The sequence below is a fragment of the Rattus norvegicus genome, chromosome X (assembly GCF_021556685.1).
Source record: "Rattus norvegicus strain SHRSP/BbbUtx chromosome X, alternate assembly SHRSP_T2T, whole genome shotgun sequence".
NCBI classification, from domain to species: Eukaryota; Metazoa; Chordata; class Mammalia; order Rodentia; family Muridae; genus Rattus; species Rattus norvegicus.
The window spans coordinates 112,149,328-112,165,409 of record NC_141554.1 but is presented as its reverse complement, the minus strand read 5'-3'; the positions used below and the strand labels follow the sequence as shown (position 1 = coordinate 112,165,409).

General features: G+C 40.4%; 1 protein-coding gene across 3 annotated transcripts in view; it reads left to right on the top strand.

Moving 5' to 3' along the window:
- The window catches only part of Morc4 (MORC family CW-type zinc finger 4), a 50,191-nt gene that overhangs the window by 31,224 nt on the left and 2,885 nt on the right, over positions 1 to 16,082 (top strand). The window contains exons 12-16 of one of the 3 annotated variants that reach the window (XM_087601006.1): positions 1,112 to 1,180; positions 1,672 to 1,723; positions 3,047 to 3,219; positions 14,430 to 15,108; positions 15,653 to 15,936. In XM_087601006.1, coding sequence (XP_087457132.1) covers positions 1,112 to 1,180; positions 1,672 to 1,723; positions 3,047 to 3,219; positions 14,430 to 15,108; positions 15,653 to 15,936 — 1,257 coding nt within the window. Of the gene's footprint in view, positions 1 to 1,111; positions 1,181 to 1,671; positions 1,724 to 3,046; positions 3,220 to 14,429; positions 15,109 to 15,652; positions 15,966 to 16,082 lie in introns of all 3 variants that reach the window. The other 2 variants (XM_087601007.1, XM_087601008.1) reach the window with 2 other exon arrangements.

The following is a 16,082-nucleotide window of genomic DNA, read 5'->3' as shown; positions in this document are numbered from 1 at the left end:
CCCTACACTCTAGTAAGGCATTATTCTCCACATATACCATGGTAGCTCTCTCCTCTACAGCTTTGGTAGTTGACTGAAATCACTTCGTGTATCCTGTGCTCCTGTTCAAATCATAACAGCCTCAGGTGCTGAGGTCTTGTGTGGCAGCTTTTCATCTCGATAGCAATTTTCAATGATTATTTTTACCCTGACCTCCTGTTCCAGCAGTATTTGATTCTTGACATTTGTTCATATGCCACCTTTTATTTGGAGGTAGTTTTCACGTGTACAGTTTTTGATTCCACAAGCGTTTTTCAATCCTCTAAGACTGAGTTCCGTGCTCCACATCGAGTCAAGCTTCCTCATGCCACCTCGGGAGAGTCAGTGTCCATAGAATCTGTTGCAGTCAGTACTGTCGGTTTTCTTGTTCCATAACATGTCGGTTAATGTGCCATATATTCCATCTAAACAGTGCCTGACATAAGTCAGTCCTTACGTGTGTTCATAATAAATCTGTCTCCTTGCATCCAGCTGTGATCTTTTACATATCCTTCCTTTTTCAGACCACACACAGGTTACAAAAAAATAAAAGAGGTACTCCAATAGAGTTTGCTTTTAGAGAAAATGTTCAAAATGGAAGAAAGTAAATGAATGAAGGCTGGGTCTCATTTTCACCCTCACAGTCTCCACGTGTGCCTAAGCACCTTTTATGCAGAGAAAATGGGACTGTGTGGTCAGTTTATGGGATGGACTAGTTGAAAACATCCTTGTTGAATGTTTTCCTTGTTTGCCTATGTTGTCTTTTCCCGGTTTACACTTATGCAGGAGAGAGCTTTCTAAGCCACTTTACTCCCTTGCAAAGTGAGTACAGTGCAGTCCCCAATTGGTACTAGCTCTTGTTTGTCATTTTCTCAGGTCTACTTGTGCCCACTGAATACATATTTTTTTTTTGCAGTTTTGGCTTTTTCCCTTCTGAGATTCCCTTTTCAGTGCTTTAATAGTGTGAAGCAGATCCAAACTGTAGAGTGTTACACAATTGTTAAGCTGCCCTATAATAGTCAAAAGAGAAGGAAGGAGTGAAAGCTAGGACCATGTTTTGGTTTCAAAAGATAATTTCCTCACTATACTACAGGAGATGCTCTGTTCCAGAAGAACAAGAACGCATTGATGAAGACTTACACCGGAGCAAGGCTAAGCAACAGTTGAGTATACATGAGGTGGTGCTCTCCATCCCTGAGGGAGGGGACCACACTCCCTGAAATAAGACAAGGGGTTTGCCCTCCTCACCTGTCTGTTCTGCCAGTTCTTCCTTCTGTCACATAACCCAGAATGCCTCGACTTATTATTGTCCATTCTCCTACCTGTCCCTCAAACACAGAGACAGACAGACAGACAGACAGACAGACAGACACACACACACACACACACACACACACACACACACACAAGCACAGTGAGCGAGCAGGGGCAGAGAGAAGAGAATGAGAATTTGAAATTTCTCCAGGAGCACAATTCAGGACTATAGCCCTAGTTTCTCAGTGAACTTCATGAGTGAACTAAATAGCGCCTGATTGTGAGACAGAGTCTCGGTCCCTAGCTTAGAATGAGCTGTAACTCACTCTGTAGAGCAGGCTGGCCTTGAGCTTTCAATCCCCCCGCTTCCAGTATCTAAAGAGCATTTTTATTTTCTAGAGTCGAGATTGTCGAGAAGAAGCAGAAGCCTGTGGAAAGTGACAAGTACCAGGTGAGAGACAAGTGCACGTCTTCTCCTTCTCACACAGTTTTCCCCAACAGAAGATTTAGGTTGAAGAACACTGCCTAGCAAATGCTGGGGGCTTCTCCTCATGCTCTTTTGACTGGATCTTTGGGTTTCGTGTTGATCTTCTGTTGATGATGTTCGGATCACTTAAAACAGAAGAGTCATGTCGCTTATTTTCCAGATTTGGATTCGTATACCGATTCGGGGCAGTGGGAATGACACATTTGGTGTCACATAACAGTTGTGTGCCATCTTCCTAAGCTGCTCCTCTTCACTGTCTGGTTCTCCCGTCTCCTTTCTTTTGGGATTCAGGGATCATTCTTTCCTCTTTTCTCTTGGGAAGAAGGGTTGGTTCTTTGTGCCTCCCCGCCCCTCCCCCATCCCTGCTTTCAGGCTGGCTGGCTTTATAAAGACTCTGCTGTTTTGAATTTTCAGGAGCACTCGGACATGGTTGCCCAGCTCCGGACGCTGAAGGGTGCAATAAGGTTGGCCGTCCTTTGAGGGACACTCCTTTCCTGGCAGCCACCATAGCACCCATATATCTCTCCCACCCCTCCTTGCCTTTCTGCATGATTTCCCTCTTGACCCTATTTCCCAGAGATCTGCTAGTCGCATGTTAGATTCACTTCCTTCCCGAGTCGGGCAGGTCAGACTAGTGAGGAGAGAGGCAGTTTAACACTAAAGCTCCTTCATGTAACCCGCTCACGCTGAAGCATATGAGAAATCACATTTCATATTCTATGTCTATACAGAGATTGAGTTTACCAGGACTGCCCTGTCCTCATTCAGTTTGCCTTCCCTTTATTCTTCTACCCTAATTATTTATATTTTCTTCGTATGCTGGCTCTCCTACCAGATCCCAGGTGCATGTCTCTGTTGTGTGCACTGTGAACATGTGGTAGCCTCTGGCATGCGTCTCTCCTAAACCAGCAGATACGTGCTGCTGTGCTTTTCCTTTCCACCCATAGTTTCAACACAGAGCTCGAAAGGATGAAGACCCAGCCTTCGCCTGGGTCACAAGAGCAAAATAGACCGCGATTGGGGCTTGGGTTTGTGTTGTGGGTGGAATAGGTCTAGTAACCAATACGAGAATCGCGAGCAGTCTGTTGTATCTAGCTGATAAGGTTAGTGACTGAATGTGTTTGGGTCCAGTATTCTAGTGTACATTACTGTGGACTGTTTGTTCTGTTTAGGAAACAGTTTCTTTTTATTTGGCCAAGCATTCTTTCCTAGCATCAGAAGAATTGACACATCTTTTGGGATTTTGTTCAAACTTGGGATTTTTATGAACTATTTCTTTCTTGCTAGGTCTTCAGTAACCCACCAAAGATTCCTACGCCACAAAATATGACTCAACTAAATGACAAGACAATTGGATATGAGCGAATCAATAGCCCCAGACTGCTTCCATCGGTTGGAGAAGAAAGCAGATCACCCCCTCGACTTAAATCTCTGGATTCCAGTGCTTTTCAGATTTCCAGGTGACCAAAACCATTCCTTGTTTTTGGTAGTAAGCCTCAGAATCTGTTTTCCTGTAGAGTAATTTGACATGTCATATATTTTATATAATATATATGTAGTACATATACATGCACATATTGTGTGTGTGTGCGTGCGTGCGTGCATGCACGCACCTTGGCTGTCCTCATACTCACAAAGAGATCCACCTCTCTCTGACTTCCAAGTGTTAATATTAAAGACATGTACCACCACACCATGTAAGCAGGTAAGTTTATGTTTTGCTTTAACACATGAAATTCACTAATGGAAATATAGTTTTGGACTGATAGAATTGTGTCTTGCATGCACCTCCTAGTTTACAAGTGCAACAACTTGGTGGTTTTGCTTGGTTTGTTTGTTTGTTTGTTTGTTTGTTTGTTTTTAGCTTCTCTCCTTTCATCTATCATCTCATCAATGTTGTTAGTCCATATCATAAGAAGGGATATGGCTGTTTATTTTTGTAGGTATTAGGTGTCTCTGAGGTACTGAAAGATATGACAGCCTTCGTATGGCCACTAGAAATGAACACAGTACTCCTAATCGGCATGCTTTGTATTTCTCTTCTCTGTTTGCATTCTAGTAGGGCCAAACTGTAGAGAAGGCACGGAACTGTTCTCAAAAGTAGACATGTCTAAAGTTATCATGGACATGATTCTTAGATAGTAGTTGTGAGGTTCCCAGCATCCTTTTCTTGACATATCATAGGATGGAGGCCACGGACTATTTCATAGGGTCACAACCCCTTCCTCCAGTGATAGCGACTCTTTACGTGTTTGGTTCTTCTTAGGTATATCTTCAGGCTCTAGTAAACAAAGACTTGTGCAAGTGCGTGAATCCCCCTGTACTTTGATTCTTACATAATCTGTGGATAATAGAGGGACCTTTAGATCCTCCTGAACATGAACAGATGGCCTCAAGAAGTTATTGACACTCCGAAAGCATGTAGATCATACTCAGTAAGCAGTACGCAGATTTAAAGAGCAGCTTAGAAAACTGAATTTTGTAGCAGGGAGTGAAAAGCCTAGTCCACCCTAGTCTCTGTAGTTTAATCCTAACTCTACCCTGTTGGTATCAATAGATTTTCAATGGCCATTGGAGGTTTGAAAGGGTGCATAGGGAATGATTTTGATTTTGAAGCACAATGTTACTTTTCCCTCCTGCTCTTCTGACCAGTTTCACTCCTTACACTTCAGTGATCTCTTTCCCTTTTCTGTCTGCATTTGTAGGGAGCTGGTATACTTTGTGAGTGCAGTACCACACTACATCCATTGGGTGGCACACCTCGTCAGCTTTTTATCGGAGTTTTTGTATGTGTCATTGTCGAATGATAAGGCTTAATCTGTAGAGGGCAAGTCAAGTGCTTTGAAAATTCATGTGAAATTCTAATTTGTTGAGAGCAAAATTCTTTCAAGAGCTAAATGATACTTGACGCTGCTAGTAGTATATGCTATGTATGGTTAGCAAATAATAATTAGATAATTTCAGGCTGTATGTTTAGTACTATTCAGATGTGTTGAGGCATTTCCAGCTACTTAGAAAGACTAAGGCCTGAAGGTCTGCTGAGTCCAAAGGTTGGAGACCAGCCTGGATAACATACCAAAATGCTGTCTTTTTAAAATTATTATTAGCAAATTTTTCATTTGGAAGTGGAAAATGGAGGTGCTCACGGGTTTAATAAAATATATAGTTTCTGATAAAAGAATATTGATGAAATAATTAATAATTTAATCATTACAAAGCCTTCCTTTGTTATGAAAACCTATAACTTAGCAAGAGACGTTGAGCTATGTAGCCCTGCTTATTAACTGTACCAAATAAAGCCTAGTCTGTTCAAGAGACCTTTAAGAAGTCATACCTGGGGCAGGATAGAAGGGTCCTCCATGAAGGTTATTAGAAATGACTTTATGAGTCTGACACACCTAGCAAGGGGAGAAAAGGAATTACTGTACAATAGGTTCAGGCAGTATGTAAGTCATAACCTTTTATGGAAAAACAGCTTGTTTCTGTTAGAGAGAGCAATTTACTTCTGTCCATTCATTCTGCATACGGTTGGGTGCTGGATGAAAGGTATTCTTTTTTTTCGGAGCTGGGGACGAAAGGTATTCTTTTAGAGTAATAATGGGATCCAAGATGATGGACTAGCCAGTGCTAAATGCAAATATCTCCAGTACATGCGCATTCCCTCACAAATGGTATAAAGTAAGGTCTAAAATAGCCATAGGTGTATCAGCAAAGGAAAGACTGTATTTATTTATACATTTTGAATAAATTATGCTGAAAGCTGATGAGTTTTTATTTTAAAATAATACTTAAAAGATACCTCTGTTGCCTAAGAATCCTGGTTTGTTTGGGAGGAGCATTGCCTCTGACTGTTGTCATCTCCCCCAGCTTTGTACGGTGGAAGGTAGATTGAGATAGAACCAAAAAGACTGAGTCTCTCTTCTCCCTCGTGCAGGGTGGAGGCATTCACTCAGGCATAGCGTGCTGACAAAACTAGGCTTTCATTGCACCAGTTCATAACTGCTCATAGATCAAAGGCTCATTGTAGGTGGAACAAGTCCAGAATGGCTCCAGTCCTTGCTCATAATGCAGAGATTTACCTCTGGAAGAAATAGGCTATTATTGTCTCTACTTCCACTTTTTTTGCATAAGGTAGGCCTTAAGGTTGAATTCTGTGACTCTACCTAAAGGAACTGACTTTATCTGCAACAAAGTATCAAGAATCTCATGCATGAGGACCCTGTCAGAAATAAAATAGACCATGACAGGTAATCATTAAGAAGTTGCTTATAATTCTATAATACAGCTTACAGAAATAAAATAGCCAGACATCCAGAAGTTTGGTAATGGAATCGGGGAAAGACAATTAAGAAAAGTTTCTTGAGATGGCAGTTAATTCTAGGTGTCAGCAAGGCTATGCATAATCAGCACCCACTAAGAAACAAACAGAATAAGAGGACATAAGGGAACTTGAAACCAGTACCCAAGCTGCATTCAGAGAAAACTGCAAACCCATTGGCATAGATTGAATACTATGACCACCAGTCATTAGCCAAATAATGCTCTTATCCAGTGACAATTCCTAAGAAGCCAGTTTTGAAGATAAAATCATACACATCCCTGATAATTTGGACTATGTATGTATGTATGTATGTATGTATGTATGTATGTATGTATGTTCAAGTCTCTGCTCTCTCAGAGTTGACTAAAGAAGGGATATATAAGCAATTGCAAAGTGAATATGTTGCAGAAGCAAACTCCTTGAATTTTGGTGGAAGCCTCCAAGGCACAAACAAATACAGGATAAATGGGTAAAAACCTAGCTGGACAGGGGCACTTAATCACAAATTCTGACCAATAAATGTTCAGTGGTCTGTGATAAGACCAGGGGTGAGCCCTGGGTTGTCTGAGTTCAATCCATGAGACACACATGAAGGAAGGAGAGAGCCAGCTCCCACAAGTTCTTCTCTGACGTCCACATGCATATCATAGAATGCACATGTATACAGACATTAAAAACTAAAGTAAAATAAAAATGTAATAAAAATATGCAAGCAGCAATACTATAGAGCCAAGACAGGGAGAATCAGTGTCTAGAGTTTTTATACTATATTTGCTAAAATGGTTAGAAGTCAAGAACAAATTATGAGATATGCAAGGAAATATGAAAGCATAAGCTGTACATAGGAAGCAAAAATAGGCCATTGAAACTGCTCTTGAAGATATCTGGGTGTTTTGTCTGGCAGATGAACTCCAAAGCAACCATTGTTCAAAGACCTAAAGGAAATTATGAATAAAATATTAAGGCAGACATGGAGATAGCGTTTCATCACATACAAAATAATAAAAGAACAGAGACTATTTTTAAAACAAGCAAATAAAACAAATTCTGTATGTAAAAAGTACAGGCCTGAAATTTTCTCTTAAAAGTAAGAAGAATAACAAATTCCTGAAATGGGACAGTCCAATTAGAGATAATTCAATCAGAAGAATATAGACAGAACTGACAATGGAGAAAGCTTCTGAGGCAAGTACGCAAACTCTATGTAATATTACATGAAGAAGAGACAGAGGGAGGAGAAATGGCATTTTCAAATAATAACTGAAGTCTTGCCAGACTCAATGAGTGGCACTGGCCTGGGCATTTAAGTGCGACAGACTCAAAATAGATAAACAAGCAGTCATGTATTAGTGAAAATACTGACAGCCAAAGGTACAGAGAGAATCCCTAAAACAGAGAGTATAAATAAATGGTCTTGTACTAGCAAATCTCATTAAGATTAATGGGTAATTTCTCATTTAAAAAATTAAGATCAGAAGGTGATGGGGTACTACTATGACTGGAATGTGGTTTGTTCCCAGCCAAACTGAGGCTGACATGGTATTGTCAGGGTAACAGTATTCCTCCGACCATCAGGAGATGTTAGATCTTCCATTGTGAAGGTCTCTGTCGTCCGAGTATTCCTCTACCTTCTACCATAAGTGAGCCTGGAGTGAGACTTTCTCCAGAAGCCAATGAGATCAGCATCCAGCACTGTGAACCAAAATAATTACCCCTTTCCTTTAAAGTTACCCAGCTCTGGTATTCTGTTATGACAATATAAAACAGACGTTTAAAAGATACAATATTTCGAGTATTAGTATTAGAAGTATCCACCAAAAACTTAATTTTAGTAAAACTATCTTCAAGAAGTTTAACAAGTCTAACAGATAAGTCTTTTGACTCTTACTTTTACAGCTAATTACTTATTTTATATATGTAAGTGTGTGTGTGTACACATGTATGTGTTACAGCATTTGTATGGCAGAGAAGAACTCATAGGATTTGGTTCTCTTCTTTCATCATGCAGATTCCAGAGATCAAAATCAGGTGGTCAGGCTTGGTGTCAGGTGCCTTTACCTTCTGGGACATCGCGCCAGCCCAGACTTATTTCAACAAGACCGTCTAAGGTTATGTGCTTTAAAACAAAAATCTTCTAGCTAGAAAAAGAGACAGTTAATGATTTTAAAAAAAAAGCCCATTGGGAAGGCATAATGAGACAGAAGGAAGGAAATGACTAAAGTGGAAATGACACAGAGACAAGCAAAACAGTAGAGAAAATCAGCAAGACTAAAATCCACAATGTTTAAAGAACAACAACATTTAAGGGGAAAGGCCAAATACAACTTTATTTATGATACCTTCAAAAATATCTAGAATAAATGTAACAGAAGTGGAACAAACATTATCTGTACACTAGAAAACAACAAAATGTTGTTGAATTAAAGGCAGCGTAAATGAATAGAAAGGCATCTGTCATTTCTATTATCAAAGGATTTCTTACTTTTAAAAAAAATCTCAGTAGTCTCCAACTGGTCTACAGATGCAGTATAATGTCTTTCCAAACACCAGATGTCCCTGTTGTGATATCAACAGACTCATTCTAAAATTCATATGCAAATGCCAGGAACATAAAATCAGTCCAAACACTCTTGAAAACGAAGAAAGTTAGCAAAGTTAGCATTTTGCTCACCTGTAATAATCTCCAGTAGTCAAGACAGTGTGATGGTGGTATAAGGGTACATACATATTTCAATGGAAAAGAAAATAAAAACACACCGTTACATTTATGGTCAGTAGATTTGAATGCAACAAAATGAAGGCAAATCCCTACCTTGTAATTGCTTTCCTAACTAAGTGTAACAGCTAAAATTTTAAGACTTCTAAAATAAAACAGAAGTTTTTGTAGCCATGGACTAGGCTATAGTTTCTTGGAACACATACACACACGCACACGCACACACCCACACGCACTCACACACGCATGCACGTATGCATGCACGCATTCACACAAACTGGAAGGAATAATGGAAAATAGTTCACTTGATACATGTAAAAATTAAAAGATCTGAGAGGCTACAGAGACAAATCAGTGATTAAGAGCCCAGCTCCCACAACCACCTGGAGCTCCAGTTCCAGCATGTATGACATCCTCTTCTGGCCATTGCAAGCCCTAGGCAAACAGATAGTACATGTGAATACATACATGCAGGCAAATACTCATACATGAATAAAGTAGCTTAATGGGCCAAAGAAGATACACAGGTGAGTAGCAAGCACAGGAGAGGAAGCTTGGTACCAATAACCATGAAAACAATGCCAAACGAAACCAAAATGAACTGTTACCTCACAGCCACTGAGGTGGCTATCTTCAAAAGGATAGATAGTAGGTGTTGGTGGTGGTGCTGTACAAATGGAACCTTTGTGTGTTGACAGAAATGCAAAATATCGTAGTTGCTTCAGTGAAAGAGACTGGAAATGCTACAGAATCTTCAAATAGCTGATCTCCCAGTAATTCTACTTCAAAGTATACATTCTAGAAAAGTGAACCTGTATATTCATACATATGTTTATAGCAAAAAATAGAAACCACCCAAATTCTTATCAGCATAGTACTTAATACAAAAATATAATATCCTCTTCTATTTCTTTCTTTGGTGGTTGGTTTTGTTGTTTGTTTTTTCTTTTTTCTTTCTTGTTTTTGTTTTTGTTTTGTTTTGCTTTGTTTTGTTGTTTGTTTTTAAAGACAGGATTCTCTGTGTAACTTGACTGTCCTGGAACTCACTCAATAGACTAGGCTGGCCTCAAACTCATGATTAAAGGCACTCACCACTGCCCAGCTATACCACCACCACTGTTGTCTTTCCAATTTTGTTTGTTGTTTATATATAGAAAGCTCTCTCTCTCTCTCTCTCTCTCTCTCTCTCTCTCTCTCTCTCTGTGTGTGTGTGTGTGTGTGTGTGTGTGTGTGTGTGTGCATGTGTGCGTGGTTTTGTTTTCTACTACTTTGCTGAATGTATTTATCATATGTAGGAGTTTTGTGGTTGAATATTTTAATATATTGAGATATGGAGTTTGAATCCCTAAATGCTTTAAGAATTTCCTCATGAAGGGATGTTGGATTTTGTCAAATTTCTTTTCTGTATCTACTGAGATGGTGCTGTTCTCTTTACTGATGTCACTCCAGAGTAAGCCCACTCCCAAGACTAGTCTGATAACAGAATCTGGACTTGATGTTGGGGAAAAGATAAGAAGAAAACTCAGAATTGGGTAGTTAAGGAGGAAAGGGAGGATAAAGTGTGGAGGAGGGAGGAGTGGGGAAGGGCATGAATATGATTAAATTATGTTTTATGATATTCTCAAAAGAAAGAATAAAATACATAAAATTAAAAAGCCATACAATGGAATCTTGCCCAGCCATATAAAGTACTTGTATTAGTGAACTTACTTGTTAGTATAAGGAAATGCCCTAGACTGAGTAACCCTATGAAAAAAATCAGATTTATTTAATTTAGTTCTGGAAGCTATAAATATAAGTAGCACATCACTAGGTCAGGAGAAGTGAAGCCTTTTGGCAGAGCACTGAGGTGGTGTCATGTGGTAAGAGACAGGGAGAGCACATCTGTGTCTGTGTCTATATTTTCTATGTTGCCAGTTCCAACCAATCTCTTTCCCCCTGCACTGTCCTCCTCTTCTCTCTCCCTCTCTTTCCATTGATTTTCTGTTTTCCCCTCTCATTTTGACGACTCTTACCAGCATTTAATCATGGGGGGCAGTCCCTAATGACCTTTTCTAACTCTAATCACCTCCCAAAGACCCTACCTCCAAACATATTTGAATTAAGTTTCCATATTTTATATTAAACAGTAGGAATTAGGCCTTGACATGTAAATTATTGGAGTGCATTCTCAAACCATAGCAGTGCAAGAGCAGCAGCGATATACTGATGTGGACTACAACTTGGATAAACCTTGGAAACATGCTAAATAAAAGAGACCAATTATGAAAAGCCTGGCTTGTTAACTGTTCCAAAGTCTGAAGCAGAAAATTTATGTCGATGGCCATATATACTCTAAGTGGATCAGTGTACGGCATTTGTAAAAAGAGGTCCTCAGGAAGTGAGTACACACAGACCGTACAGGAGCCACGGTTTTGATTCTTATTCTTGCCTAGTATTGTATCTCAAACATAGTCAAAAATAGGAGCGTGAATGTGCAAAAACTGAAGTACTCTATTCTCAATATAGTCTTCTGCGTACTCAACTCAGAGTCGAACAGAGAAAAGTGCTTCAGGAAGCTTTTTGAAGGAGTGGGAGGATGATCTATGCAGTTTTGTCAGAAAATGTAAGATACTTTAGAAGATAATTTAAAATGTAAAGTAACAACAGATAGAGTGACAAAAAGAAGCCATGTTGTTGGATGATTTCTAGCATTATAACACAAACTCTTTACCAAAGGAATGCATATAGGTCTAGTATGAGGGTCGATTCCTAGAGTGAAGCACCAAGGTTTCTGGAGAAATATACATGATAGTTCTATTTTTTGTTGTTGCTGTTGGTTTGAGGCAGGGTTGCTCTGTATATCCCTGGCTGACCCTCCAGCTAACCTTGCCTAATCACAAGCTCCAGGCTCCAATGAGAGACCCTGTCTCAAAAAGCGAGGTGAGTGATTCTTAAGGAACCACTCACCCAGTATTCACTGCTGGCCTCTGCACACACATGTACTTGTGCTAATGCGTGACTGCAGGAGTGTGTGTGCACACACAGTGTTACAAAAACTCAGAAATAGCACTCAAGCTAGATTTAGACGTGAAATGTTAGAAAAGAGAAGCTCATTCTGTTCAAATGGAGCACAATAAGTCACCCAACAATTCAATTTGTCCAGCATTTGTAACAGAACAATATAAGATACAGTTAAGGCTAAATTATATATCCCACCTGGATCTGCTACTTAGCATTAGCAGACATTTGAGTATAACCTCTTCCTGATCATCCTTGACAAGCAGTTGAGATAATATTACCTTCCAATTGAGAGAATTAGATAAGGTTTAGCCATGGGAAAGCTAGATTGTCCCGCTTAAAACATTTAAATTTTATGTTATTGGAAGCAACACATAAAAATTTAGAAATGGGAATTGCATAAGCTGAAGCGGTATTTAGGATATTAAGTTAGTGCATGAGCTGGAGGGAACACCAGTCCCAGGAAGCCATTGCAATAATCCAGGACGGCCTCAGCTAGCAATGTTCGCAGTGTAAGACACCATATAAAACACCATAAAAATTACCAACACTTGGATATTGTTGACACCAAGAGAAACAGAAGAGACAAAACCTGTTCGAAGGAAAAGGTGAAGAGTCGGTTTTATACCCACTGAGATACCATCCAGGGGAAATGTGTGCTAAGCTGTTGTAAATACAGGACTCGGGTGTTAGGACTTGGGAGAATGTGGGAGGTTTTGCGTTCCCATAGGTTGGGTCCAACAGGTTGTCTGAGATTACTAGAATGAAGGACCATTGTCAAAAGTGGAACCAGGAACGAGCTCCTAGAGTAGGGGAAATGAAGATCAGACAGTCAATACTAGTTTATTTACCTTTCATAAAACTTTTTTTGTCTGTTTTTTTTTTTAAGACAGGTTCAGTCTATAGCCTTCCCTGGCGAGCCTGTAGTCTAGGCTGGCTTCGAAGTCTCATCAGTCTTCCTGCCTCAAGCTTCCCAAGTGCTGACATTACAGGCATGCCATACTGTATTCAGCGTTTCTTTCAGTATTATACAAACCTTTCCTCTGTTCCTGTCAATGGAATGTGTTACTCTCCTCAGCACTGGAGCTAAGCAGACCTATGCAGTGTCCTTTATACAGTCTTAAGGATGGAATGCATGTTCCCTCATAGCCTCAGAATCCTTGTTCATCTCCCTAATGGGTAACAACAGATCCGTTAAGATGGCAGGCCAGTTTGGGTTCTGAAAAACTCAGAGCATTATAAAAAGTTAAGACTGAGGTGTCTCACGCTCGTTCTCAGAAACCACAGAGCTATGGGCAGCCTTGAGGTGCTCTGAGGAGGCCAATTACATGCCTAATTTTTTCTCACCAAAAGTTCAACATTTTTTTTTACTGTGAAATTTCTTGGTTACCCGAAGAGAGGGCAATTATAAGAATGAACATAGCATTCCGATCCTTCAGCCTGTATAAAATCGCCTGTGGATCTCTGTGGCATTGACTGTTTGGATTCTTCACCCAATTAGTACTTCTAGCAGCCAGAAAAGGAAAGCGATTTCAGACCATCCTCCTGGACGTCTCTGAAGAACAAAGGGAATGCCAGTTTGTGCCTGAGCAAATGAAGTTGTTTGTAATAATGGGAAAATGACTTGAACTGACTGGTCTACTTTCTTGGTTTCTAACTAGGGCCTTGTGTTTTAATTAACTTTTACAGAGGAATAATGGGCAATAGCCATAATCCACTTGGCTGGCAAGGAATTGTACAAAGTTCTGTTGCAATATAAAAAAATATGCTAAGTCTTTGATACTGGGGGGTTTTGTGATACTTTAAAATTAATGAGCTGGCTTTATTCTCTGCATACACTGGTAGGCGTTTTTATGACATTTTATTCCATTCTATGTTAAGAGATTGTGTGTGTGTGTGTGTGTGTGTGTGTGTGTGTGTGTGTGTGTGTGTGTGTGTTTAGTTTTTGTTTGTCTTCCTCTATTTGCTTTTAGGAAGACTGGTTTAAACTTCATCTTTAAAACGTTTTACCAAGCTCGGCCTACTCCTGTTTTATTCTTATGCTGACTGTTAAAACACATTGACTTTATTTCTCCCTTAACACCATTTGTCAACTCATCCAGATGCAGGAGTGAAGGGGTTGAGGCTTAGAGGGGCTGAGTTCTCGTACTGCTTCATTAATGAACAGAGTACATTAAACCAGGTAACTTTAAAAGGAAAAAAATGTTTGTTGAGATTCCAGGTCTAAAGATTTGAGGGCATGGTATGGTGGTGCTATCATCTTGCCTCTGGTAGAAGGCCTTATGACGAATGTGATCGCAGTGTTAGGGTTGAGTGTGTGAGAGACATTACATCTGTTATAACATCTGGTTTTCCTGGGAACTAACTCAGGGTCCCATGAGTGCTTTAATCCCTTCTGAAGATAACAGCCCCAGTAGCCAAACAACCTCCCACAAGGGTCTTCCTCTTAAAAGGTCCTATTACACTGACACACCAGGGAGGGCGTCTATCATACTCTTGGAATAAACCATATCTCCACCATAGTTAGTGGTCCTAATCTGAAAGAACATGTGTCATGAGGAGGGGCATTGTCAAATAAGAGTATTCTTTACCCATTCTGTGACAAGTTATGCTTTTATCTCTTCTTTTTTCAGGAAATACAAATTAATCCTAGGCGAGGAGCCTGCAGAGAAACGAAGGAAGATCCAAACTGACACGACGCTATCTCCTATAGATTATTCCATGTCTAGTTATTACAGGAGGGTAGAAGCAGCCACTGCTTACCCAGAAGGAGACAACAGCCCTGATAAATCCAGTTCTGAGAGAAGTACACCACCACACCTCATACCAGAATACCCAGAATCAAACAAGCGTGCAGAACAGAATAGGGAAGCCCCAGCGCTTTGTCCAGGGTCCCAGGACCAAGATCAGGGGTTTCTGCTTCCTGAAGAATTAGAAGATCAGATGCCAAAATTGGTAGCAGAAGAGTCTAACAGAAGTAGTGAGAACATAGACAAAGACATGAATAAAGGGCCTTTTGTAGCTGTCGTCGGTGTTGCTAAGGGAGTTGCCGATTCAGGAGCTCCCATCCAGCTAGTTCCCTTTAACAGGGAAGAGTTTGTAGGCAAAAGAAAGAGAGCAGAATCCTGGAAGAGAGCAAACCCTTATTCTTCTGCGGCTCCTGCAGCCACTGCTGGGAATGGAAAGGGCTGCCAGGAGAGCAGAAGTCGAAACATGGCAAAGACAAAGAACCGGAAACAGTTGGAAGAATTGAAGAGAACCACGGAAAAATTGGAACGTGTTTTGGCTGAAAGGAATTTGTTCCAGCAAAAGGTTTGGGCAACACATTACTACTAGGGATAAGAAGAGGTGTTTGTAAGCAAAGGACGAGGGCAGTGGTTCTCATCCTTCCTAATGCTGGGACCTTTTCATACAGTTTCCTCGTGTTGTGGTGACCCCCAACCATAAAGTTATTTTCGATGCTACCCCATAACTGTAATTTTGCTATGGTTACAAATAGTGATGTAAATATCTTTGTTTTCTGATGGTCTTAGGCAACCTCTGGTAAAAGGAGTCATTTGACTCCCCATGGGGTCATGACCCACAGGTTGAGAACCACTGGGCTAGCGCGTTGCTATTTGGGTGATTTTTTTCGTACTCTGGGGCTTTTAAATTAAATCCCCATCAACCAGACTGTGGTATGTCTCAGATTGAGTGCACCCTAGTGTGCTTTCCCTTTCTGTTGTAGGTTTGACGAGATTTGTGTAGGTACAATAAAGCATTATAAATAATAGAATCACAGGGTAGTTTAGGAATGGTTTGTGGTACTCTTTTGGTTGTCTATTGAGTCATTGAATTCCTCTTTCTTGGACTACAGGTAGAAGAGCTGGAACAGGAGAAAAATCACTGGCATTCTGAATATAAGAAAGCTCAACATGAATTGGTGACCTATAGTACCCAGGAGACAGAAGGCTTATACTGGAGCAAGAAGCACATGGGTTATCGCCAAGCTGAATTCCAGATTCTGAAAGCTGAGCTAGAAAGAACCAAAGAGGAGAAGCAAGAACTGAAAGAGAAACTGAAAGAGACACAGTCACACCTGGAAGTATTGCAGAAGGCCCAGGTCTCCTTCCGGAGCCCAGAGGGAGATGACCTAGAAAGGTTAATTCCTAGGGTTTAGTTATCAGCTTGTGAGTACTAATGGGAATTAATCCACTGAGACCCCCAGCTGCTGGGAGGAAGCCTTAATTCATAGACCACCACAGATTGAGTAATTATTTCTTAGAAAGCCGCAGCCAGTGTCCCAG